Source organism: Mustela nivalis (genome assembly GCF_964662115.1).
Source record: "Mustela nivalis genome assembly, chromosome: 9".
NCBI classification, from domain to species: Eukaryota; Metazoa; Chordata; class Mammalia; order Carnivora; family Mustelidae; genus Mustela; species Mustela nivalis.
Genome location: NC_139028.1, coordinates 61,036,994 through 61,064,265, shown reverse-complemented (window position 1 = coordinate 61,064,265; position 27,272 = coordinate 61,036,994). Strand labels below are relative to the sequence as shown.

Genomic DNA, 27,272 nt, shown 5'->3' with positions numbered 1-27,272 from the left:
TTTGGTTTGATGCAGAAAATAGGAGAATCTGAATACCTAAATCATTGGGCTCCAGGGAAATAGAAAAGAAGTTCATGGGTCTTTTTTCTGTCTATCTAATTTCTTGGGGAAGCATGGAAGTATATACTGATCAATTTTTTGGAAACATCCTTACATATGGAAGTATATGTGTGAGTGTGTGTGTGGTGAGAGAGAAAGAGAGGGAGAGCAGAGAGCACACTTGTACATACCCCACTAAGCCCATTCAGCACCCTTGTGTTTGAAGACAGAATATAAAAATCCAAAGCTCTTTCCAAGTCAGATGAACCTAGGGCTCCTCTGTCCTTCAAATCACTTTGACTCTATGTTCAGCCCTGCCTGTGAGTATACTAAAGGCAAAGAAGGCCCATGTGGAAACACAAAATTCCCAATCATAAATCTGTCAGCTTTAGGAGCATTCATAGCCTCTTGCCAAGTCCAAGTCCAATATTCCTCTTGGGAGCCTACATTTCCCCTCTCCCATTTATCCCACACTTTTATTGTTTGTTTATTGAAATGTTCCACTTGCTGGAAGTCTCCCAAGGAAGTAAATCATCATGCTATTTTATTGTGATTGGGATTCTGGGGGTGCAGAGGGAGGGTGAATGATTCTGTAGTGCTATTGGGGCTCCACACACCACCAATGGCAACTTCACTGGACATTGCAGAACTCCCCTTCCTTGATAAGACTTCGTTGATAAGACTTATCAATAAAGTGGTAACACTTTTAACACTCTGCTCATCTGAAGGTAGAGAAATGAATAAGTTGGGGGACCCTGCCCTCTACTCATGGTTTTATAATCTAGTGGTAAATATAAAGTAAAAGACAGTTATGATCCAGCAGTGATAGAAATGCAATGGAAGAAATAAGTATCAAATGCTTCAAGATCATTTGAGCTGTGGGTAGGAGGTGGAGAAAGAGGTGTTTTCCTGAATCCCATCCTGAAGGATGAGGAGGGGTTTCCAGGCAAGGATAGGAGTGGGCTGGCATCGATCCTGGCAGAGGAAGTAGCAAGATCAAAGGCTTGTGGAGGACAGAGAGTGTGGTCCTTCTAGGAGCAGCAGGTCATTCCAAGTGACCAGTGAACAGAATCTGAAGGGAAAGTGATGAAAGATGAGGATACCTAGGAGAATAGGACCACCTGTTCTGAAAGTTTTAAGTGCATGAGTGACATGGTCAGCTTTCTCTATCAGAAATGTCATTCTGGGGGCGCCTGGGTGGCTCAGTGGGTTAAAGCCTCTGCCTTCGGCTCAGGTCATGATCCCAGGGTCCTGGGATCGAGCCCCGCATCGGCCTCTCTGCTCCGTGGGGAGCCTTCTTCCTCTTCTCCCTCTGCCTGCCTCTCTGCCTACTTGTGATCTCTGTCTGTCAAATAAATAAATAAAATCTTAAAAAAAAGAAAAAGAAATATCATTCTGAAGGGTGACTTAGGACACAAAGACTAGTCAGGAGGCTGCTGCATTACTCCAAGAGATGCTGGGGGGTCTACAACAGTGGTGATAGTAGGAAGAAAGGAGTATGTAACAATTTCAGGGTTATTTAAAAGGTAGAATTGACAGACCTTATTAACCTATTGGATATAAGGAGTAAGGGAGAGGGCAGAGTCAAGGGGGAGCTCAGGTTTATGGCCTGGCTAGCTGGATGTACTCCTAAGTGTGAACCAATGGGAGGTTCAAGCAAGTGCTTTAGGATCTCAGAGGATAGAGAGACCACTGTGGGAAGGAATGTGGGAGGTGTGATGGGTGGGGGGCCTCTGACTTCAGAGAGAAGATTACATGAGTAGATTAAGAGAGAAAGATGGGGCAGTAGAAAAGCATGGGGCTTTGGAACCAGAGATACCTGGGCTGAGATCCCTGCTCTGTCACGAACTTTGCTGTGTGAATTGGACCAAGTTGTTATTCTCTGAACCTCAGTATCATCATGTATAAAAATTAATCTAAGGCTAATTTCTACCTCTACTGGGAAAACTTAATGTGTAAGAGTTGTAAGCATTTGGGCATCCTTACCAAAGCTCTATGACATAGATATTATCATCCCTATTTTACAGGTGAGGAAAATGAATTCAAAGAGAGATAAAGAGCTTCACCTAAGGTCACAGTGCTAGTAAATTGTAGGGCTAGGATGAGAACGTGGATCTGACAGTGCTATGGTCCTAGGTGCTGTGGAGATGCGAAGGAGACTATAGATGGTTCCATCAATTCCCATCCTAAGTTGAAGACTCAAAGGCCAAGAAGTGACATCTACTTTTGCATGAGTTGTTGGTCTTAGGCCTTCAAATCCCTGCTGTCAGGGAGGCAGGATTGGGGTCTAGTGCCCTCTAGGGGCAAGAGCACCAGAAGAGTGGGGCCCTCTAGGAGGAATCCTTGTCTTACTGGGTCTCCTGAAACCAAGGAACTATTGGGCAGGGGCAACCATTCCTGACAGATTAGGGTCTGGTAAATTGATACTCACAACTCAACCACAACTATAGAACATGAAGTATGAACTGTTTCTAGTACTCATGCTTTTGACTTGTGTAGGCTGAGGTTAACCCTGGAACTTCTGGTCTTTGTTGGAGACCTCAGCCTGCTGCCCAGTACTCTGGCAGTAATTGTATACAATTATAATAAATAGTCTTCATTTACTAAGTACTTAAAACTGTCATCTCATTTAATCATATAACCATCCAGCAGATTGCGTAATCCTATTCCCATTTTACAGATGAGGAAATTAGGGCTCTAGGAGTTATGTGATTTGAGTAAGTTCACACAGCCAGTAAGAGTTCATAACAATAGCTAACGTATACTTACCACCTGCCAGATTCCAAGCTGCAGCAGACCATGTTGGTTACTCACCTGCAATCATCCCATCTTTATGATCCCAGAATCCTAATTCTATTCAGATATCCATCCCTCAGGAAAAGGGACTCTATCTCCAATATGACTGCCCAAGCCAATCGTTGTGATCTATTCCCTTTTGTCTGTGATTGGATTAAATCCCTTGAGACCCAGCTCCAGCCAAAAATACAGGAGGGCCATCAGTGAGGAAGTAGCATATGTAAGAACTTGGAGGGGAGATAGAGCAAAATGTTTTCTCACTCTTCAAAAATACAAAAGAGGTACACCTGGATGGCTCAGTCAGTTAAATGACCAACTCTTGATATCAGCTCAGGTCGCAGTCAGAATTGTGAGTTCAAGCTCTAGTGTGGAGCCCACTTAAACACACACACACACACACACACACGGAAGAAATTACTCCTTTCTGTTGCATATTGTAGTGTTTGGATGTGATGCCTGGAACTGTGGCAGTCATCTTATGACCATAAGGAAAGCCAGCCCAGGAGAGTATCATTCTGACTGGAGTATTTGGTGTTCATCATAGGGGACAGGCCTAGAAAAAGCATTTGGGGCTCTTCCCAGGAAAGGCCCAAAATACTGGGGCAGGTGACTTGTTTTTTTAATTTGGTGGAAAATGAGGCGCCAAAAGCTTTTCATCAGAAGTGTAGCATATTTAGCCTTATGCTTTAATGTATGTTAATTCAGCAGGTATAAGCAGAACTGGTGTGGGAAAAGATGGGGAGTGGGCAGTTCAATTTTAAAACTTTGGGGATCCCTTCCCCCGACCAGGTCATGAAGGCACTGCTTGCCGACTAGGAGAGTCCAAATGTTTGGCATACCACAGAAAGGCAGATTCAGTGGCTTGCAAAGAAACTCACACCTCTCTTTGAGGGTTCCTGCCTGGCTCAAGGCTCACACATGTCACGGTACATACAGCAGAAGTGCTGACAGACCCAGAGGACTGGGATCAGTTACGTAGGGGCAGGAGGGAAAACTGCCAGAGCAGAGCTGCAGAGAATCATCACTGAAAACAAGAATCCCCAAAGGAGCCCAAGGCAGTCTCTTCTCACTCAGCTGGCTGCAAGGAGCTCAGAGCTCGGGGTAGGAGTTCCCAGGCTCTGGGAAGGTTGGAGGTCTTAGCTGCATGGGAGTGCGGTGTGCCTACGTAGGATGGGAGGACCAAGGGGGGTTTTAAAGTCATCCTCTTACTAAGAGGCTGGGCCAGTTCTGTATGATTATTGGATTATTGGGAGCACCTTAGTCTTCTGGCTGTGGATCTGGAAGTGAGGGTTACACTGCATCTCCCTGTGTTGTCACTGGCTGCGGAGAACTCCTGCCATTAGCTGCTTTGGTACCACAGACAAACCCTTTCCTGAGTCCCGTCAATTTCTTCCAACTTGATTCACCACCTATTTGAGGCTCTGAGAGCCAATACTGGTGTCTCTTTGACAAGCTCTAGGCAGACATATACATGTCTCCTACACCTTCATTAAGACTAACACTCTTGGCGCATTCTTTTTTGATGGTCTGTGAACACTGCAAAGCTTTCTGATGAGTATAGCGGCCCCATGAAGTTGCCACTTTAGGTAACAAACCTTGCAGGTAACATAAATGAGGGAAGGGGATGGAGTTGAAATGAAAGTTGCAGTCCTCCAGTGGATGTATTTGTTTCTTCACTTCCAGAAGACACATACTGTTCCCAGTTTTTGGAATGCCTGGCTCTTGTGTCTAAACTCCACTTCCCGACTTTTCACAGAACCCAGGGATGCCTGGGTCGCTCTGTCGGTTAAGCCACTGCCTTCTGCTCGGGTCGTGATCCCAGGGTCCTGGGATCAAGCACCACAACAGGCTCTCTGCTCAGCAGGGAGCCTGCTTACCCCCTCTCTCTGCCTGCCTCTCTGCCTACTTGTGATCTCTCTCTCTCTGTGTCAAATAAATAAATAAAATCTTAAAAAGAGAAAGAAAGAAAGGAAGGAAGGAAGGAAGAAAGAAAGAATGAAAGAAACAAACCCTGGTATTAGGAAATATTTCTCTCCTTAAAGAAAAACAAGAGTGCAAGTATGATGACCAAATAGTGTGGCAGAGACAAGCAAATTACTGAGCACATACAGTGGGGTACCCGGTTAGCTGAGTTGGTAACATGTGTTACTCTTGATCTCAGGGTTGTGAGTTCATGACCCACATTGGGCCTAGAGCTCATTTTAAAAATAAATAAATAAAGACCAAAAAAAATCCACTTTTTAAAAAAGATTTTTTTTTTTTAAAGCAATCTCTATACTCAACGTGGGGCTCGAAACCTACAACCCCAAGGTCAAAAATCATACATTCCACCAACTGAGCCAACCAGGTGCCCCTAAAAGATCCACTCTAAAAACAGCAACAACAAACAACAAAAGCACATATGGCATCTAGCAAGGATGTGTAACTCAGCCCATATGAGAGTGAAAGCCCAGTAAGTCCAGATCTGATTTTTCAACAGAAACCGGAGATCCCAGAATTTTATGTGAAATCCCCCAATTTTACAATGTTGGCTCATTTCCCTCCACTTCCCAGCTGCGCTTGCAGGCTCTTGCAGGCTCTTGCCACCACACCAATGCACCCGCAGCTTCCCAGGCCTTGTCTCTCCCATCTTCGCAGCTCTGTATTGTTGGGCTCTATCTGCAGCACACGTTCTCCCTTTCTCTGCCTGGGAATCTCTTAAGCAATTTCTCAAGACTCAGATCAATGTTTACTTTCTTCTTGTAAGATTAGGTGCTCTTCATTCCTTCTATGCTCCCACCATACCCTGAATGTACCTCAATAGACCTCATTTCACACGGTCCTGGAATTGCTGGTTCCCTTGTCTGTTTTTCACCAGCCTGAGAACTCCCCAAGGGCAGGGACTTTCATGGTCTCTGACCTGAAAACTTCCGGTAGGACAGTGGGAAATATGCCAAGAAAGGGAAAATAGTTTACTCAAAGGGGAAAAAGAAAAATTCAAACAAGTTAGAGAGTCAGGGGCTTGAACATTTAAAGTAATACGTCCAAGAGGTGTAGGAGGTGCTAAATAGAAGACAAGCCCAAGAGCCAGGAATCGGGATAATTAAAACAGGTTGGGAAGTGAGATGGTTTAAGATAGAAGCTGTGGATGAGATAAGGGTGTCTGGAGCCTGTTTTTACAGGGTACTGGATGTGATAGGGACAGAGGTGGGTCTCACTGCCTTAATGTCTTAGTTTGGGGCTCCACTGTTATTAGTGTAATAGTCTGGTGAGTTTCTCTTCTCCATTCCAAGGATTCATCCTCAGCCAGCATATACTGAGCATTTTATCCTGTGTTAGGCTCTCTTAGGCACTATAACTATAGTGCAAAATCGGATCTGATCCCTGTGCTCAAGCTTGTGGTCTGGTGCAGGAAATGGACACATAAATAGATAATGACAAGAAAATGAAGTAAATGCTACAGCTGAGGGAGCTACAGTAGCACAGAGGAAGGATTCCCAATCCATTAAGGTCTGGAAATGGTAATTTACCTGAGGTCATATGGCTGGTTGGTGGGGGCTGGGGGCGGCACAGACCCAGGATTAGGTAGAAATTGGGAGAAGACAGAAATGACTTTAAGGCATTGGGGGAAATTTATGTGCGCCGGCTTGGTTAAGTGGCAAACCCCATGGTTCTAAGTTAATGCTGGTTTAAAAAGATAGTTGTTTGAGGGGTTCCTGGGTGGCTTGGTTGGTTAAGCAGCTGCCTTTAGCTCAGGTCATGATCTCAGGATCCTGGGATTGAGCCCTGTGTCAGGCTCCCTGCTTGGTGGGGAGTCTGCTTCTCCCTCTCCCTTTGCCTCTCCCCACTGCTCATGCTCGCTCGCTCTCTCTTGCTCCCTCTCTCTCAAATAAATAAAATCTTTTTTTAAAAAAGATAGTTGTTTGAGATTCGGAAAGCAGAAGTGAATCAGCAGCCATTGATCACTAAAGTCATGGACAGATGTGAAGATTCCAGAAGGTTCCAGCTCCTCACTCTCCTCCACTCTACACCTAGCTCTATCTAACTGCTGACTTTGTTGGTCAATAGAAGCTCCAAGCCCACCACCAAACCCCTGGCTGTGGACCTGCAGCCTTCTCTTGTAGACTTCTCTGTCAGCTTCCCCTTCACAGCCCCCGTCACCTGGATGTACTTGACTTCTGGGACTGACTGGTTGGTGACCCCGCAATCGCCCTCCTTTCAGAGGTGCATTGCCCCAGCCCCTCCCATGATTGTTTAAGTCTAATGCCTATAATAAATCCCTTATCCCACAACAAAGAGTGATTCTACTTCCTTAGCTGAATGCTGACTGAAATACTGTGCTTTCCGCGAAGATGAAAATAATTGAGCAGAAAGATGAACAGACGAAGTTTAGAAGCCCTAACTTCACCAGTATCTCCATAACTTCAATGCCCCTGCATTTCATAGTTCAGTATTTGTTGAATTGAATTTTATGTTGCTTCTGGTTCTTCACTGGTAAAAATATCATGGTGCAGAATAGTTTCTGGGGAAGAGATTTTGTTGTTGTTGTTTTGTTTTTTCTTTTTTTAATTCCCTAAGATTAATGTGAAACTTTGGAGTCATTTATGGCTCAGGCTCTGAAATTCTGACCCAGGACAGTATCTGTTGTATTGACTATATGTGTTCTTCATCTCCTGGGGTGCAATAGATTTTCCTCTGGCTTCAATTTCCCTCTCTCCCCCTCATCTTCTGTCCCTTGCAAAAACAGAGAAAAACCTTACTCTTGTGTATTTTCTCCAAAGAAAGTATTTCACACTCTAATCAAATCAGCCAAAAAGATATATTGGGTTACCCTTATGGGAATGCTCTTCTGGCCTGGCTGAGTTGGAAGTGGGAGAAACAAAGACATCTGGAAGTGGAAGACAGACAGCAATCAACTTTGAACCACTTAATTGCATGGGAATTTCCCCCTTGCTACTTAGACCATTCAGCACTTGTGAGAAGACATGTTACGCACTCACTTTGCCTCCTGGAAAGCTGGGTTAAATGTTGTTTCAATTAGACAACCATTTATGGAATGTCTGTCCTAAACTAGTCCCTACACTAGTTGTTGGAGATACTGCTCTTAAGGTGTTTTCAGCCAGAGTGGGAGGGAAACACGGCGAGTTACATAGTTCAAGACAGCCTATAATAAGTGCTAGAAGAGAGGCATAAGCCAAACACTATGGAACAGAGGAGAGAGCAATTACATCTGAGGATATAATTGGCAGTGGGGAAGGGGAAAGAAGTGTTGAGGAATTATAGGCAGAGGGAGGCAACATTTTTTTTTAGAGATTTTATTTGTTTTAGAGAGAGAAAGAGGGAGTGAGAGAGAGTGTGTGTGGAGAGGGGCAGAGGGCAAGGGAGAAGGATAAGCAGACTCCATGCCCAGCGCTCCCCACATGGGGCTGGGGCTGGATCCCACAACCCTGAGATCATGACCTGAGCCAAACCCAAGAGTCAGCCGCCCAACCAACTGAATCACCCAGATGTCCTGGGAGGCAGTATTTTTTAAGCATGGACCTGGGTTTCACAGAGGATGCTAAACAAGGGGAGAAGGCTAACAGTCACTGATTATCTACCCCATGCTGCTCACTGAGCTAAGACGGTACTTATGCTATCACATTAACTTTTCCCAAAACCCATCTGGAAGAAACTGAGGTACAAAGAACAGAGGTAACTTGCTCAAGAACTTGAAAGAGGTAGAACTGGGATTCAAACCCGTTTCTGTTGGACTTCCAAGAACATTCCCTGCTTCCATCTGTGCATGGAGAATTATTTTCAAAAGATATTCGCAATGGACTATAAAGAATGAAGATTTTAATAGGCTTCAAAAGGCCAGAGGGTGTAAGAGGGATGGCATAAAAGCATTCCAGGGGAAGGATGGGAGGAGATCAGCCCCAGGGCATGACATGAAGGTGCAAGGTTTGTGTGGAGAAGCTTAGGCAGTCTGGAGTGACTGTGGGAAGACACTGCCATGTGCCCCTACCACTGTCTTCTCAGGTTCCACATGTCATTCAGTAATTTACTCAACAGTGCTGGACATTCAGAACCCAACTTCAGTTCTTAAAAGTCTGTAATCAGGGTCACCTGGGCAGCTCAGTGAGTTAAGCGTCTGCCTTCGGCTCAGGTCATGATCCCAGCATCCTGGGATCGAGTCCCATGTTGAGTCCCACATCCCCCTACTGAGCAGGGAGTCTGCTTCTCCTTCTGTCTGCTGCTCCCCCTGCTTATGTGCTCTCTTGTGCTTTCTCTCTCTGGCAAATAAATAAAATAAAATCTTAAAAAAAAAATCTCTAATCAGTCTGGTGAGATTAACTGCTATCTCCACAGACTGCCTTTTACCCTTCAGCACAGGTTGTGTGTTTGTGGTGGGGGCGGGGGGGGGTGAACATACTCATACACCCATTATTTGGACCATTTCCTTCCCACAATCATTCCTCAACAAATACATTCCCCAGGCCCTCCATAAGCATGCATTCCTTTATTACCTTTGCTTTTAGCAAGGCTTGGATTTGAACTGCTGGCCTTGACGTGATAAGTTTAAAGCTCATAGCATCTCAGCAAATGCCCTTTCAATCCAAGAGAGACCTGGTCTGGTCTTCCATGAGCTCACCTAGAAAATAATGATCACTCCTAGGGTTGCGAGGAAAAGATCTTCATTGGAACTGACAAGAAAGCAGATACCTTGTACAGTTTCTCTGCAGGCTTCACAAGTGCTCAACACTTCTTGAAAGAGAATATGGTTCCCGAGCCTTTTGCTCAGCTTGCTGGAGCAATTTAAGAAAATGGATTTCATCTCTGGCAAATCACAGCAAAACGTCATTAACAGCTGGAAACTCTCTGAGGTGAAGACAAGTTGGATATTATGTTTGGAATTATAGCCCCCTCCCCCAAGATAGCTGACTTCCATTTCCGACAGGGTTATTATTTCCATCTTTATGAAATATCTTGGATCTCACCTTGGATAATTGCTGATTATCATCAACTCCTCACCTGAGGCGCTTTAGCATTTGGGTGAACCTGAAAAAAAAATTTTTTTTTTCAGAAATATGTACTAGGGAAAACTCAATGTGTGAGATTATGTCTTTATTTCTATTTTCATTAGCAATTCCCTTTGGTTTTCTAATGATTAAGTCATTAATCAGTGTCAAATCACTATCCAGAGCACAGACAGTATTTTTGCCACTTGGGTTCCAATGTGGATTAAATGGCAATAACTTGTGTTCTTCAGTCTGGTGCTCTCTCATTCCTGTGGTAATCACAGACTCAAAAAACCTTGAGAGTATTCATGAGATCTCGGCAGCCATCTAAGGTTTTTAGCCAAAGGTGTACATTACAATCTTCTGAAATTTGATGGAGCTCCCTAAGTTAGTCCAATGAGTACTCCCAGTTGAAGATCTCTAAGAGTCCAGCATCCTTCATTTCACTCTTTGACGTTGCCATTCTACATGTCCCTTTATACTCCCAGCCTTTGATTATTGCCTCCACTGTGTTACCCTTGATACCCCCTCCTCCACTTCTCTGCCTGGTAAAATCCTGTTCACTCAAGAGGCCCAACCCAAATACTACCTCTGCTATGAAGACTTCTGTGATGAAAATCTTTTTCTTCCTGATCCTATAGCACTTTTTTTTTTTTAAGATGTATTTATTTGACAGACAGAGATCACAGGTAGGCAGAGAGGCAGGCAGAGAAGCAGGCTCACTGCTGAGCAGAGAGCCCAATGCGGGGCTCCATCCCAGAACCCTGGATCACGACCTGAGCCAAAGGCAGAGGCCCTAACCCACTGAGCCACCCAGGTGCCCCTCCTATAGCACTTCTTAAACACCTTTATGAACATTCTGTGTTATCGTGTTCTCTCCTAGGTTATATAGAGCTATCTATATGTGCCTAACCTCCCCACTCAACCATGGGCTTCAGAATAACGGTGGTAACTTATTCATCTTTTATCTCCAAGGCCTGGCATGGGGCCAAACATTCACTCAATGAATGAACAAGGAGGTTGATACCCAAAAGTAGACCGTTCATTGGTCCATTTAAGTTAGTCAGATCTGAGCTTACTCAGTATTTCTTGACTGAGTTGCTTACAAAAAAAAGATGTGCAAAGATGTAAGGTAAGGAACTTTTAAAGGGGCATGATATTAGTTTTTAATAACCTTTTAAAAACAATACTTACCCAATGAAAGTGATAATAGCTCCTTTAATGTGAATTAGTAATGAAAGGCTGGATAGCAACGTGAACTTGAGGATTGTTTTCAGGAAAACAGTCTCTCAAGAATCCAAATCTTCATTGGTTGGTTCAATCAACGTAGAAAATGTTAGCCTGAAAATCATAAGACCTGCCCTTGGTTCCTGTGTGACTTTATGCAAATTACTTCTCTCTGGGTCTCAGATACTTCTGTAAAATGGGGCATTACACTGAATATCTCTGAGGTTTCTGCTAACTCTAAGGTTCTGTGACCTTAACCAGGACCCTTAGTAAACCGAGGTAGCAGTTTATTTTGGTTCTACTCCAAAGTACTTAGAGGAGACTGGAGTATTCTTACTGAGATGCTAAGGAGTGGGGCACCTGGGTGGCTCAGTGGTTAGGCATCTGCCTTCAGCTCAGGTCATGATCCCAGCATCTTAGGACTGAGCCCCATACTGGGCTCCCAGCTCAGTGGGGAGCTTGCTTCTTCCTCTCCAGCTCCCCTGTATTTGTGTTTCCTCTCTCGCTATCTCTCTCTGTCATAAATAAATAAAAATCTAAAAAAAAAAAAAAAAGAGATGCTAAGGAGTTTTACAAAATCCATTATTAAATCATAACAATGACATAAATACCTAAGAGGAAACTTGAAAAATAAAGGAAAAACAATCATCCATAGTGCAATAACAATAAGTTATTGTTTGGGCATGTTTTCTTTCATTTTTCTCATATTTACATGTGTCCTTTAATATATGTATATACATGTAAGTACATGCTTTTCCCCTTAAGCATATTCCTTGATGTTAACTATTTGTAATTTTCATTTTAAATGACTACATACTGAGTAGATATGTGGGATATGCAAATACTCTTCTACTGTAAGATAATTATGTTGTCAATTTTTTGATAGCATTGAAACTGGAATCACTGTAAACATAACTTTTTGGATTATTTTGGATAATCATAATAATCCACATTTTGGATTATTCTCACAAATGGGAATCATGTATCAAAGGTATGAACATTTTTGACTCACACAGTGTCCTGTCTTATTTTAACAAGCATCTGTGATTTTGCTGGGTAGTACCCTATTTTTCCTAAGGGAAGCCAAGCCCACCCCCACCCTACTCCACGTACTTTGGAATAACTGACTTTGCCACTCAGCTTCCTCCTTTCCAGAGAGTAACATGTGGATAAGGCCTAACAAATCAGAGTATTACATTCCCCTGGCCAGTTTAGGTATAGGCATATGACCCAGATGGCGCCAACAACAACAGAGGAAGACTTTTGATAAGATTGTTGGAAGCGATGGCATGTGCTTTTCTGCTGAGGCTGTAAGCAGGGAGGATGACAGCAGCCTGGAATTGCCGGGAGTCAACATGTGGAACCTGAAATGAAGCCAACACAGCAGGACAAGGTGGGGGATGGGGATACTCTACATTCAGTAATGTCTGTAGCCAGAACTATTCTAGGACTTACTTTTAAGTGGACCAAAATTTTCACTATCCCTTAAATCATTTCCTCCTCCCTCCCTCCATCCATCCATCCATTCTTTCATTTGACACACAGACACACTCCTAACTGGTACAAATAGAGCTTTTTAAAAGAAATCCTTTTTACTTATTTTTTTTTTAAGTAATAAACTTTAGTTTTAGAGCACTTATAGTTTCACAGTATAAAAAGTTCCCACATACCTCCAGTCCTACCCAGGCCTTCCACCTGCCTCCCTCAACATATAATCTCCCTATTAATATCCCATGCCAGAGTAGTATGTTTGTTACAATTGATGAACCTACACTGAAGTGTCATTACCACCCAAAGTCCATTGGTTACCTAAGTGTTCACTCTTAGTGTACATTCTATAGGTTTTGACAGTCGTGTAATGACATTATCTATCATTACAGTGATTTTACTTTTTATTTAAGTATAAACTACATAAAGGATATAATCTTACATGTATAGCTTGATTCATATAACCCCTACCCAGATCGAGATCTAGATCATGGCTCCCATGTGCTCCATCCAAGTAGTTGCTCCTCTAAAGTTATTTACTATTCGGGCTTCTTTCACAAATTTTTTTTTTTTTTTTTTTGCTGCTTCTGAACTTTATATAAATGGAATCTCACAGTGTGACTGCAACCTCTTAGCCTCTTAACAGCCCATTCTTTCCTTCACAATGAGAAAAGACTTGGGGGCTAGGGATGGGAGCGGTGGGGGAAGGAATGAGTATGTTTTGCATATGAGGGTATATTGTGAACAGAAGGTTGATTACAACAGATGATGTTTTTCAAAAATGGCCACAGCAGTATTTCTGGTTCTGTGTGTTCTTTCAGAACTCTACTGCTCTTTCATTAGGAAGTGGAGTCTTTTTCCCTTCACTTTGAACCTGGGTGGGCCTGACTGTTCCAACCAAGAGTATGGCACAAATGATAACATGACTTCCATTGTTTGATCATAAAAACTTCCAGTTTTGTTTCTCTCTCTGCAGTCACTTGCCCTTGGAATTTCGCCACATGTTGCAAGGAAGCGAAGGCCACATGGAGATGCTACATATGGATGTCTCTGCTGATAATCCCAACATAGATTCCAGGCAACATCAATTGCTGGTCATATGAATGAATGAGACCTCAGATGACTCTAGATCTTAGGTGCCAAGCTTCCCCAGTGGACCCCAGAGGAAAAGAGATAAACTGTCTCCACTAAGCCCTACCAAAATGAAGATTTGGGAGCAAAATAAATTGTTCAAGCTACAGCAATGGTTTGTTATGAAACCACAGATAACCAGGATTCTGTAATATCTGTTTGTTCTTGGGAAAGAGTCTTTTGGTGATACCTGACATTGCACAAATTACTTTTCTCTCTAGGTCCTGGTTTCCTCAGCTATGAAATGGACAATGATTACTGTCATGGGAATGTTGTTGTGAGGTTTAAATGAAGTGATGTACACATGGTGCTCTTTTTATAATTGGACTTCAATAAATGCTACTTAACTTACATAAAGTTGTTCTAGATTTGTTGCTTTGTACAAATTCCTAAAGCCAGATTTTGTCCACACGCAAATGGGCATGTACACGCAAATGGGCATGTACATTGCAACGTTGTAGCTTCCACACTGCTCTAACCCCTCACTTGCTCTAGGGGGAGCCAGCTATCATGTTGCTAGGATGCTCAAGCAGCCTTATAGGGAGGTCACAGAGTTGAGATACAGATCTCTTCCCTGGCTAAAGTGTCAACCACCTAAAGGAACTACCTGGGGAGCTGATCTTTTAGCCCCACTCAGTCTTCAGATGACAGCTGCCCCAGCGGACATCATGACTGTAACCACTTAGAGATTCCAAGCCAGAATCAGTCCGCTAATTTAATTCCCATAGTAACTGCAAAACCCATATGAAATGAAAACAAACAAACAAACAAACAAACAAAAAACAACTGAAAACCAAAATCTTATTTTTGTTTTAAATCAAGGTTTGGGATTACTTATTATGCCCCAATAATTAACTAATAGCTACATCAACATGGGAAGGAATGTGTAAGGGAGGAACTGATTGAAGGAGGGCTGTTTAGGGTTTATATGGAAGGACAGAAATGGCTGAATGAAGTTGAAAGTGCCAATGAGACCAAGTTTGAAACACATGATCCTAGGTCCCAGCTTAGAAAGGGAATAAAGTAAAGTTGGAGGAGGGGAACAAACTTGGAACCCATAGACTGTAAACTACAGATTTCACTAAAGTTGAAGAACAGGTTTGGTGAGGGTAAAGGAGTATAAAAAGTCTGGATAAAAGAAGGTCTTGTTTAGAAGGTAGAACCCCTTGGTTACTGATTTCAGAGGTGGAAGAGTTCTGGAGAACAAAGTACAGATATGATCAAAGAAATGGGTGGTTGAAAGGCAGTGCTGGGGGAAGGTTTTTTGTTTTTTAAAAAATCTTTCTGGTGAGGACAAAGGCAGAGGGGACAACAGGGGCAACATAAACTAATGATAGCAGGCTGTTAAAAAGTTTATAAGATCCCATCATTCCTTGAGAGATGGAATGTAGATGGAATGAGGTTGCATGGCTTGATAGAAAAAGCCTCAGTGCAGGAGTAGCTCATCTAGAAATGTGGTTACAAGGTGAGGAGAATACCAGCCTTTACTTCTGGTTCAAGATACTAAAGATGGGGACAGAATTCCATTTGAAAGGGCGTTAAGAGCAGCAGTTAACTCTAGGACAATATCAGATTTTAGGCAAGATAAAGAAGTGATGGCAGTGCTCTAGGAAAATGTTAGATATACAAGGAATTTTCTTTGTAAAAAAGCTGGAACTTTATTCTGTTGGCCACTGGAAACCACTGGAAAGTTTTACACAGGTGGCTGACGTGGTGAGCTTTGAATTTCAGAAAGGTCACCCTGACAGCAGTGACAGTATGGTGGATGTACTGGGGAAGGAGTGTAGAGAGGTTCTTTTAGAGGAAAAGGGTTGGGAAAAAGGTCTCCACACAGGTGGTGTGATGAGGCCTCATTATCAGCTCACTGAAACACTGGGGCCAGCTATTTGTGAAGTACAGACTACAGAGTTTAGTGGGCAGTAAGGGAGAGGAGATAAGGCAGTTGACAAGGCAGGGTCCAGATCTTTCACCTTGTTTCTGAAGCTGTTCTAGATTGTTCAGTGCATTTTTTTTTTTTTTTTAAAGATTTTATTTATTTATTTGACAGAGAGAGATCACAAGCAGACAGAGAGGCAGGCAGAGAGAGAGAGAAGGAAGCAGGCTCCCGGCTGAGCAGAGAGCCTGATGCGGGGCTCGATCCCAGGACCCTGGGATCATGACCTGAGCCGAAGGCAGCGGCTTAACCCACTGAGCCACCCAGGCACCCCTGTTCAGTGCATTTTTGATCTTCCAAGAAAGCCAGGTATATAATTGCCATCTCCCCTTACTTACCTTTTCTTTTCTGTCTCCCAAATCTACTTATCTTGATCTACTATTTTTATATGCTACTAATATAGTTTATTGCCAAGTTATTTTTAAATATTACTAATTTAATTTTTTGCTTTTGCTCTTCTCGTTTTTAGTATGCACCTTGGCTTATACCACTGTGGTAAAAAATCTTTCCGAAGGTAAGAATCTAAAGGCAGTGTGGTACAATGGAAAGACAAGCAGACTTTAAGTCAAAAGGGTTGGTTTCCAGTCCCAGTCCTGCCATAAAGTTCCTGTATGACTCTGGTTAACTCATTTGATGTTTTTGGACTTTTTTTTTTCATTCTGAAAATGAATCTCTAAAGTCTTATCCATTTCGACTTGCCTACCTGTATAATATTACAGGGAACTTAACAGATATTTTCATGATAATTGTGAAATCCAACTTCTCCAATATAGCACTACAAAATTAGAGTAGTGGATGGTAGGCTTCTTGAAAAAGTCTGTTTCAAGAAACCTGCTTAACCTGGTTGGTTAAGACACTGAAGTGCAAAGACCTCTCCTTAAAGAGCTCATTGTCAGGAAGATTTCTGAACAAATGACCATAACTTAAATGTTCTGGATTCTGTAACAAGGTATGTAGAAGCAGAGGCAGAAATGCCTATCTTATCCTAGACGGAAAGTTAGGGACAGGATAAGTTTTTTTTCTTTTTTCTTTTTTTTAGATTTTATTTATTTGACAGAGATCACAAGTAGGCAGAGAAGTAGGCAGAGAGAGAGGAGGAAGCAGGCTCCCTTCTGAGCTGAGAGCCCTATGTGGGACTTGATCCCAGGACCTGGTAATCATGACCTGAGCTGAAGGCAGAGGCTTTAGCCCACTGAGCCACCCAGGCACCCCAGGATACGTTTCTTGAGGGTAAAGTTTGACTCTGAACCTTAAGGAAGAGAAGTTAATATTGGGAATGTTTGGGAACATGGAGCAATCAGAGGCAGAATGGGGAAGGCAGATTCAAACATATATAGTTAGGAGGAAAGGAAGGATATATGATAAATTGGGACTTTGTTAGAAATACAGAATATGGGGCGCCTGGATGGCTCAGTAGGTTAAAGCCTCTGCCTTCAGCTCAGGTCAAGATCCCAGAGTCTGGGATCGAGCCCCAAGTCGGGCTCTCTGCTCCGGAGGGGGCCTGCTTCCCTTCCTCTCTCTCTACCTGCCTCTCTGCCTACTTGTGATCTCTGTCTGTCAAATAAATAAATAAAATATTTTAAAAAAAGGAAAAAGAAATAATCTTAGGATGCTTGGGTGGCTCAGTTGGTTAAGAAGCTGCCTTCGGCTCAGGTAATGTAATGATCCCAGAGTCCTGGGATTGAGTCCTATATCAGGCTCTCAGCTACAGGGAGTCTGCTTCTCCCTCTGATCTTCTCCCCTCTTATGCTTCCTCTCACTCTGTCTCTGTCTCTCAAATAAATAAATAAAATCTTTTTTTTTTTTTTTTTTTTAGATTTTATTTATTTATTTGACAGAGAGAAATCACAAGTAGATGGAGAGGCAGGCAGAGAGAGAGAGAGAGGGAAGCAGGCTCCCTGCTGAGCAGAGAGCCCGATGCGGGACTCGATCCCAGGACCCTGAGATCATGACCTGAGCCGAAGGCAGCGGCTTAACCCACTGAGCCACCCAGGCGCCCTTTTTTTTTTTTTTTTTAAAGGAAGAAACAAACATAGAATCTTAGGCCTTACCTAGACATAACTAAGTCAAATGGGAATTTTTGACAGGATCCTCAGGTAGTTCCTACTGAACAGGCAAGTTCGAGAACCACTGGTCTAGAGCAGACACTGGAGTCAAGCTGCTTAATTCCTGGCTTTACTATTTACTTACAAATGCATGACTCTAGGCAAGTTATTTAATGACCTTCCTGTGCCTCGGTTTTCTCATTTGTAATTAGAAATAATAGTTTCTACCTCATAAAATTTTAAGGACTAAATGATTTATATGTGAGATGCTTATAATAATACTTGGCACCAGGTAAGCACAAGAGTAAGCTATAATTCTTGACTTATATGCTACGTATTATGGTCAGAGTCAGTTTTATAAGCAGCTTGTCTTTCCATTTCTACTCCATTACTGTTTCCTTGACATCTGATGTAGAGGAAGACACTTGAAGTCAGAAAATGTGGGGTTATAAAGTCCACTTCAATTCCTAGCTTTGTGAAATTGGGTGAGTTCTTCAATTTCTGTGTTTTCCTCATTCAAACGTGTTTGTGGGGGTGGAAGGAGGATCTAAATTATGCCTACCTGAGATGCTGTGAGGCTCAAAGAATGTATGTTAAACTAAAAACTGAAGTTTCTTTTTTTTTCTTTTTTTAAAGATTTTATTTATTTATTTGACAGAGATCATAAGTAGGCAGAGCAGCAGGCAGAGAGAGAGGAGGAAGCAGGCTCCCTGCTGAGCAGTGAGCCTGATGTGGGGCTGGATCCCAGAAAACTGAGATCACCAGGACCCTGAGATCACTACAGGGGCTGAAGGCAGAGGTTTAACCCACTGAGCCACCCAGGTGCCTCAAAACTGAAATTTCTTTTACCATCTTTCCTAAAGTTAAGTAACCGACCTGAAAACAGGTGGGAAATAGATGGAACAGAATGCATTTTAAGATCAAGGAGGGAGAGAAGGGCCTGGGTATTATGTCCCAATTCATGACTTTCTGAAGGGGCAGGTTTGGGTTTCAACAGTAACAATTTTCTGGGACCTCAGAGACTATTTTTAGCTAATGGGTAAATAGAAATAAGAAACTTAGATGCTATTTATTTTCTCTTTTTAAGCTATAGCTCCATTCAGACTATCACCAGTCTCACATGTTTGCAGGGGTCTACATTTTACAAATAACTTTCTTCTATGTTGTGTATCACCAACATCCCCATAGGGTACGATTAACCCCATTTACATGAAAACTGTTATTATAAGAAAGTGTATTAAGAACCCCATTTGAGGGGCGCCTGGGTGGCTCAGTGGGTTGAGCCTCTGCCTTCGGCTCAGGTCATGATCTCAGGGTCCTGGGATCGAGTCTCGCATCGGGCTCTCTGCTCAGCGGGAAGCCTGCTTCCTCCTCTCTCTCTCTCTGCCTGCCTCTCTACCTACTTGTGATCTGTCAATAAATAAAAAATCTAAAAAAAAAAAAAGAACTCCATTTGACTTAGGCATTTTAACCAGATCCTACATTCCCCAAAAAACAAAATTTAAGCGGAAGAACAATCACAAAACTTGGGATTGAATCTTCTACAATACCAAGCACTGGCTTCGATTTTATGGCCACGAATAACTACATACGTAAAATAGGGGCAACAATACCTTCTTCGCACAATTGTTCTGTGATTAAATTAGAACAAAGGCTAGAAGGGTGAACCTACCACGCCGTAAGGCCTCTAATAAATACCTTCTCCTTCTTCCCTTTGACAGCTAAAGCACGAGATATCAGTATCATTCCCACTTCACACGCGGGGAAACCCGAAGTGGAGAACGCTCGGGTTCTCCTTATCCACTGGCAACTCCGCAACCCCCAGATTGGGTTTGGGCAATTGAGACGTCCGCTATGTCGGTTCCTGTAGCGTGGATTCTCTCCTTGAGTTGCGTCTGGTGGGGGCTGGAGGCCGCTGGTAATTGCTCCCATGACTCTGAGGAATCCGATACTAATCCTGAACCGCGGTTCAGGGACAAAGCTTCTTTTCTACGGTCCCTAACCTCGCCTAGAGTAAAGGTCGCGATAAACTCTCTGCTCCAGCTACCGACGCCATTTTGGCCTCTACGTGTGACGCCACACGTAGCAAAGAATGCAGTTGATTGGTTGGGAGACAGCAGCCGGAGGAGAGGCGCGCGAACCCCGCGAGGAGGGTATGGAGGAGAAGCCAAGGAAACTACAATCCCGGCCTTCCTTGCGCCTATGACAGCATACCAAGAGCGAAAGAGAAGGGAGCTTGGTTTCGGACCACAATTCCCAGAACCTCCCGCGATGTCTCCTCTTTCCTTTCAAAACGCGGAGGAAAAGAGGGACTGGGAGAACGGAGGCCTTCTGGAGTCCGCTCTCCGAAAGGCGGGAAAGGCGAACTACACCTCCCGACTGGCAGCGCGCGGCTGCGCTTGCGCCCTGATGCCTGTCGCCATCTTGCCCCTTCTGAGGCACCGCAAACAAACCCAATTCCTGGTGTTCCCTAGTCTTGGCGGAGGAGCCTTTTAGATGAGCCCCGAAAGGCCGGGCAGGTGCGTGATTCTCAGATAGGGTGCTGGGAAGAGCTGGCAGGTTAGCCAGGCTGGAGGAGCGCCGGGCCAGCCATTTGGTCCCCGGCTTGGGGCGCCCAGCCCCATCCTCCGTTGTCTCCTAACGGGATCGTGGGGCTCCCCGAGGTGGGCTGAGGGGGACTTTGGCAGGCCTGGTGCTGGGATCCTCGGGGTCCAGCTTTGGGAGCCTCCCGGTGAGTCTCGGTCGTCCGTCTGGCTGTCCGCGCGCCTACTCTCTCCGTTGTCCTCTCCGCTGAGGGAGCGAGCGAGGTGCTGATGCCGGCCGGGGCCCCTGACACCGGCTACTGGTCCTGAAGGGTTTGGGTAGTGGGATTGACATTGGGGTTGGCGCTGAGCGGCACCGGTGAGGAGGGTGGGCGGGCTGCTCTTGTTGTGGTGCTGCGAGAGAGTGCGTGTTTGGGGAGGGGGCGGGGCGGGCTCGCCTCCTTGACACTTGAGTGGGGGAAGGATTACTCGAGATCCCGGCTCCGGAGCGAGCTCCTGCTACTGCTGCCCAGATTTCCAGTGCGCTGCGGCCCCGCGGCGGGGTGCGCTGGCGGGGACGCGTCGGGATGCCGTGACGTGGTGCTTGATTCGGGCGGTCGCCGGCCGCCTCCAAGATCCTGTCGGGGGGCGGGGACTGGCCTGTGGAGGGAGCGGATTCCTTTGGCTCTGCCCCTTCTTCCTCCTCCCCACCCCTTTTCTTTATGTCATCCTCCCGGCTGGGGCGCGCAGTCCGGTTCTCCTTGCTCTGGCTTGGTTTGTAGCTGAGAGGACTATGGGAAGTCGGGGGAGGGTGGGGATCAACTCCGGGCGCAGAGCTGGAGTTAGGAGCCCCAGTGCCTGGAATGGGATGTAGCAGTTATTAGGGTTCGGTGCCTGTTTCCTCGACTAGACATTGAGCTGGCTCCTTCACTCACTCACTCACTCGCTTACTCATTCATTTTACCCACTCTTCTCTATCTTCATTCATCTACTTAACAAATATTTACACTGGGTCTACCGGGTGCAAAGCAGGTATTGTGCAAGCGCCCAGCGCTCTTGTCTTTTTATCCTCTAGACCAGGCAATTCCCAGTATGAAGTAAGTTCCTGACATCTAAACTTTTGGTAAATGATTCTTTAATGACTACAGAGTGTAAATTAATCGCTCATTGTTAAGACTTGAGAAGAAAGTTTTTAGTTAAGTTCCATTAGCCCATGTAACGTGGTAGGAGGTATATGTGTTTTATCTCTTGTAACTCGCAAGTGAGAAACCAGACACAAATCAGGTAACTTGGGCAAGGTTACACGAGTAGTAGCACCTATTTATTAAACAGCATGCCAGCCACTATCATAAGAACTTCACATACTGTTCTTTAATCCTTAAACAGATTGGATGATAGTACTTCTGTTTTACAGATGTGAAAAACTTTTTTTCAGATAGTCCACTTTACCAGGATCACTCAGCCAGTGAGTTGAAAGCTGGAACTAGAAACTAGAGATGTCTGACCCTAAAGCCTGTGCTCTTTCCATTGCCCTGTGCTGGAATAATAAGCTGCGGAATGGTTGCTTAGATCTTCATTTATCAGAAGTTGGAAAGTGTGGTAGTGAAATAGGATTGTGAGATGTTCTTACTGGTTTTACTTCTTAGTGTGTGGATCTCCAGGTAAGTGGCCTTTGAATGTACTTTGGTAATTTGATTTTTGTTTCATTTGTTTTGGTAGGGAAGACAAGCTCTTTGGGGCTACCAAAAAGAAGCAGCAATGCCTGTTGTGTGGCCAACCCTTTTGGATCTCAGCAGGGATGAATGCAAAAGGATTCTTAGAAAATTGGGTACGATTTTCGTTTTTGATGTTTATACCTTTCTATGATACTTTTCCCTTTCTGTTTTTGTCATGGCTGTTTGCCTGGATGTTATCTCATGCTGCATTAGAAATTCTTTAGAGGTGTACTTTTCATCTTCTCATTATTTCCTCACTGCCTAGCATAGTGCTTTTTTTACGTAGTAGATGCATGGACCATAATAATAAAAATAGTAGCTCAGAGTTCTTGAGGGGTACTGGGCTATTCAGAGTTCTTTACATTCAGTATCTTATTTAATCCTCACTTAAATGGGAAAGGTGGGTATTTGTGTATGTGTGTGTTTCCATATTACAGATGATAAAACTGAAGTTTAGAATTCAACATGATGCTGATAATAAGTCAGGGAGTCAGGACTGTAACCCAGGGAATATGATTCCAGTCTTTAGCATTATTTTAATCTTCATGAATGTATGTGTGAATTATAGACTGTTTCTGAATTCTAAGTAAATGTTAACTATGCTGACTTTCCTAAATTATGTTTACAGTCAGTAATAAAACACTCTCTATGTTTCTTTCTCAACTAGCATTTAGGGAGAGAATTAAGCACTAATCCCAAGCCTAATTCATTGTATGTAATGAATTGTATGTAACTTCTTTTTATGCATTTAGAATGGTAATAGTTTTGTAGTTTTGTACTATTCTTGAGAAAATTACTCAAATCATTTTTTATATTCTGTGGCTCAAATGAAGATCCTTGTTTGAGAACGAATGCTTTAGACTCTAAGGTCCAAGAATGACCTTGTGTCTTCTTTACCACTGTAGTCCCAGGCTAGCACATAGTGAGTGCTCAGTAAATGAAAAAATAATTTGAAAAAGAACATTAAATGTTTTGGAAGTGGATATGAATTATTTGTTTATAATTTTAAAGGGGAAAGTGTGGGCCTTGAATTCAGAGGGACCTGGGGTCTTGGTCTTGTCACTAATGACCCACAGGATCAAGGACAGTTTATTTAATCTCCTTAAATGTGTTGACATTTTTGTAAAAAAAGCATAATATCTGCCTCATAAGTTTGTTATGTGGATTCATTGTATATAAAAGGGTCCTACCGTAGTGCTTGACATCTGAGGGTATAGTGTTTTAGAGCAGTTGCTTTCAGACATTATTTGCAGGAGAATCTTCAGAGGAAATCTTGCTTGGGAATTCTTTTGTGTAAATCTGAATCATAGCTGCCCTGGTGCTGTCTGCTAGTAACATTCTTTTTTATTTCCCATCAGGCCACTGGGAGGATTTCTCTTATTTTAAACTATTTCTTAGCATTGTATTTTAGCATGTTTAGAGAGCTTTTTTGGGCAGTCATCCATTATCATTTTTTTCCTTTAACCTTATATCCAAACTTTTAGTACTAATTCGAGGATGATTTTCTACACACTTGCATGCAATTGCTATTGCTTGCTATCTACCATTTATCGAGTTGGACTGCTATTTACTCCATAACTAAAATAATTGCAGATGAACAGATCCCAACTACAGTAGATTGGATTAGAGTTTCTGGGCTTTTGGGGCCTGAGTCAAGAGATTATGTTTAAATATAAAAATGGTAACCTTTAAGTCTAAATTTATCCTTAACTTTAGCCAGAGCTGTGTGGGTAATATTGCGGGAGAGCTGTTTCTATACAAAAGAAAACAGCCTTCCTACAGGGTAATGTCATCTTCAATGACCCTTCACTTTGGGAGGTGAGTCCTGATAGTGATTTGCAGAAAGACTTCCTCCCCACCCGTTGGCTCATTATCATAACAATGAAACTTTTGAATTGCCTTCAAACACTAGCGCTCGTTCCAAAGTTAAGAGAAAGTACTGTACTTAAGAATTAACTTAAAATATTTTAACAGTTAATTTTGTTCTTTTAAAAATAGTTATGAATCATTTAACATAAAATGCTAAACATTTAAATTTTACTTAGATAAAAAACACTGAGATCAAGAATTTTTTTTTTAAGATTTTATTTATTTATTTGGCAGAGAGATACGGGGAGAGAGGGAAAACAGCAGGGGAGGTGGGAGAGGGAGAAGCAGGCCCCCTGCTGAGCCGGGAGCCCTTTTGGGGCTCGATCCCACATGACCTGAGTCGAAGGCAGATGCTTAATAACTGAGCCACCCAGGCACCCCAAGAATTTTTTTAATACTATACTGAACATGCCAGTGATAGATAAATGCTTCCCTCTTTCTATCCTGCCTTTCCCATGCCTTATTTTAAAAAAAACATTCCTCAGTTACAACACCTACTTGGGGCTTCATGGACTGTAGTATAATTGAATGGCTGATTTGTTTAAGTGGAACGTTGAGTACTTTATAGAGTGATTTGGCGAATCTTTTTGTTTTCCGTGGTGTTTGCATGTATCTCTTATATTTATGTGCCATTAGAATGGCACCAAAACTATGAGAAATTCAATTAAGTTTGATATTTGTCAGAATCTGAGGATACCCATCAAAATGGAAATCATATGTCAGGGAAGTTGGGAAGTCAGTAAATGTTCTTTACAATGAGTGAATTTCTGGAGAATGGAGGAAGTGCCTCAGATTGTGTGACTATAACTGTGGTCTGAGGTAACTGAGGTTACCACCTCTTAACTTTTGTCCATGACCTTTTAGTTAGACTTGGATTGAGACTTGAAATGTCAAAAACCTTTGCTGCATTTCTCTGATTAATTTCACTCTTTTTGAAGTAGTATCTTGATCACCATAAATTGCATAGGCCAAAAGTGAACTTCTTTTTCTTTTTCTCATACCATTTCCTCTCTCTGACCTCTCCATTTCTTTTTATGGTATTGCCCTTCACCTAAATATCTTGCGGACTACAAAATCTGTTTCCTTTCATTCTGCTGTTCTTCCACATTCAGTCAACCTCTGGGTCCTACAAATAAGAGCTTTTTAGCCTGGAACTAGAGGCTTAGTCTGGTCCCAAACTACTTTTCCATTTTTTCCTTCTTTATTTCTATGTACAGGTCTCTTTGATTTTAATGACCTTGAGGATAGGGACTTTGTCTTATTCATGTAGATATTCTCCATGGTACCTTGTAGTAGTAGTAAGGTGCAGTTAAGTTTGGTTTGAGTTAGTGACTATCCAAGTTCAGGCATATTTTTACTTATACTGAAGTAGAACTCCAAAAATATTCACTGACTGTTCCAGGAAGTTTGATGTCTGTATGAGACATTATTTGCTCTTTTAATGTATTCCTTCTGCATATTTGCATTTTTTTTTCTAATTGCTTAGAGCACATTTCTCTTTCTGATGAAAGCTTATACTTCTAGACTGGGTGGTGTGTTTCTTCTCTTTGCTTTTACCACTGTATTATAAACTGTATCATCATTGTCTGATGACTTGTTTCACTGTAGCTTTATTCTGGAGTTAACTTCTTGAAGGCAGGATTTATCATACTATCTGGTATATATAAAGGGACTCAGTACTGACCTGTTGAGTAAAATATTCCATAAATGAGGTGTAAACTTTTAGCATAGCGATTTCTTAGTTGGTTATTCCCAGTGTCTTTCTGAACTTTACTTTGGGTCCTGATAAAAGCTGAAATAAATGTTTCTTGGTACTAAGTATTTTCTTCACTATGCTAAGAGCAGGAAAGCTTTGTTCTTCCAGAGCTACTCCATGAAACATCTAGTATTCATCATAGATTGAATATGCAAAATGTTTACACATGGGATAATTCAGTTGGATCAGACATTTCTTTCCAGCAGGGAGGAGGAGCAGGGGGAGAGGGATAAGCAAGACTCCCTATTGCTCAGGGAACCTGATGTGGGGCCTCAATCCCAGGAACCTGGGATCACGACCTGAGCTGAAGGCAGACACCCAACTGACTGAGCCACCCAGACACCCCATGGATCGACATTTCTGTTTAATATAGTCAGCTCACTCTTTTTTGGCTCTCAGAACTGTGAATAACATGAACTATACTTGTTTATTATTGGTGCAGTACCTAGGATGCACATATGTATACCTTCATTATTTGTGCATCAGGCCTTGGGAAATACCAAATACTAGTAGCAGCTTGAATTGACTAAGAAGATAACTGTAGTTTGGACACTTATTCCCATCATTCTAGTTTGCTTAGATTTACCTGTCTCATAGTGTTAGTGGCTTAAAATGACTATTTTATTATTTCTTTTGATTCTGTGGTTACTGGTTTTGCCCGAGCTCTCTCATGTGGCGTATTCAGCTGGTATGTTAGCTGGTTTGCTGGGCTTAGCTCAGATGGCTGGGCCTCTCTCCATGTGGCTTTTATCCGGGGCTTCTTTGCAGCTTGGGTTATCTCAAGAGAGATCTCAAAAGAGAGAGCAAGGCCCTGCAGGCAAATGTTAGTGAGCTTCATACATAATGTTTGCATTATGTATGCTGATGTTCCACTGGCCAGGGCAAGTCACATGCCAAGCCCAGAGTCAGTGTGGGAAGGGAGTATTCAAAAGTAGTACAGTTCCCAAGGAGTGTGCTGGGAGGCAGGCATGGTTCATTGGGAGCCAGTGAGGACTTTTTGCTTTTATATTTTAACCAGTATTGGAGACTGGCAGTTTCATTTCATAATGGTTATTGCTGTGGAAAGATAGTGAAATGAAACTGTCTGGCATTAGGGTTCAGTATATTATATGTTGGCTGCTATAAGAGCAACTCATGTTTCCTAACTGGTCTCAGTCATTTCGATCGTAGATGCAGAGGATCTTAGATCTGGAAGATACCGTGGATGTCCCTTCTAGATAAAGAAATTGAGGTTCAAGAGTGAGAAAGAACTTGCCCAAGGTCACACAACTAGTAAGTGGGAATGCTGGAGCCAGAATCTGGTCATTTGACTCTTGTTCTAGGAGTTTTCTACTGTGCTGTACTCATGGTATTCTCAACCCCAGGAGGGAGGTAGAACGTAGTTTGAATTCTAGGCAGGACTAAGGAATTATTTCAAGGATTGGTCATTGTAGGTAACCTGTCAGTAAAGCTAAAAATTTCTCTTAACAGCCTTGTATCACTTGGAGCCTGTTCCCAATTGTTGGTAGCATCAGAATTACATGTTCTTCAGTGATAATGTGTGAGATAAAATACTTACCATTAGATTTTTCTACCTAAACATTTTGTACACATGACTTCTGTGACACAATAAAAAAAAGATATACAATTATAAAAGCCACATTTTAATCAGTGCTCTTAGATAACATTTTTGAGAGGAACTTTAAAAATTTTGTGTTGATTTTTTTTTATTGATTTCTAGGTTTTTTTGCCCTGAAGTTTCACTATATGTAGCCACACTATTAAAATATTG

At 42.7% G+C, this 27,272-nt stretch overlaps 1 protein-coding gene and 1 long non-coding RNA gene across 42 annotated transcripts in view; one reads left to right on the top strand and one right to left on the bottom strand.

Moving 5' to 3' along the window:
* Positions 1 to 9,355: 9,355 nt before the first annotated feature.
* LOC309873634 lies at positions 9,356 to 19,686 on the bottom strand. The gene is made up of 3 exons (XR_014316441.1): positions 19,338 to 19,686; positions 9,795 to 9,855; positions 9,356 to 9,675 (listed from the first exon to the last, which is right to left on the bottom strand). It is a non-coding gene; the product is annotated as an uncharacterized lncRNA (long non-coding RNA).
* A 62-nt stretch (positions 19,687 to 19,748) lies between these two features.
* The window catches only part of EMSY (EMSY transcriptional repressor, BRCA2 interacting), a 93,243-nt gene continuing 85,719 nt past the window's right edge, over positions 19,749 to 27,272 (top strand). For 22 of the 41 annotated variants that reach the window (XM_082749605.1, XM_082749620.1, XM_082749628.1 and 19 more), the window contains exons 1-2: positions 20,012 to 20,158; positions 21,881 to 21,989. In XM_082749605.1, coding sequence (XP_082605731.1) covers positions 21,920 to 21,989 — 70 coding nt within the window. In that variant the 5' untranslated portion in view covers positions 20,012 to 20,158; positions 21,881 to 21,919. Of the gene's footprint in view, positions 20,159 to 21,880; positions 21,990 to 27,272 lie in introns of all 41 variants that reach the window. The other 19 variants (XM_082749598.1, XM_082749597.1, XM_082749610.1 and 16 more) reach the window with 10 other exon arrangements.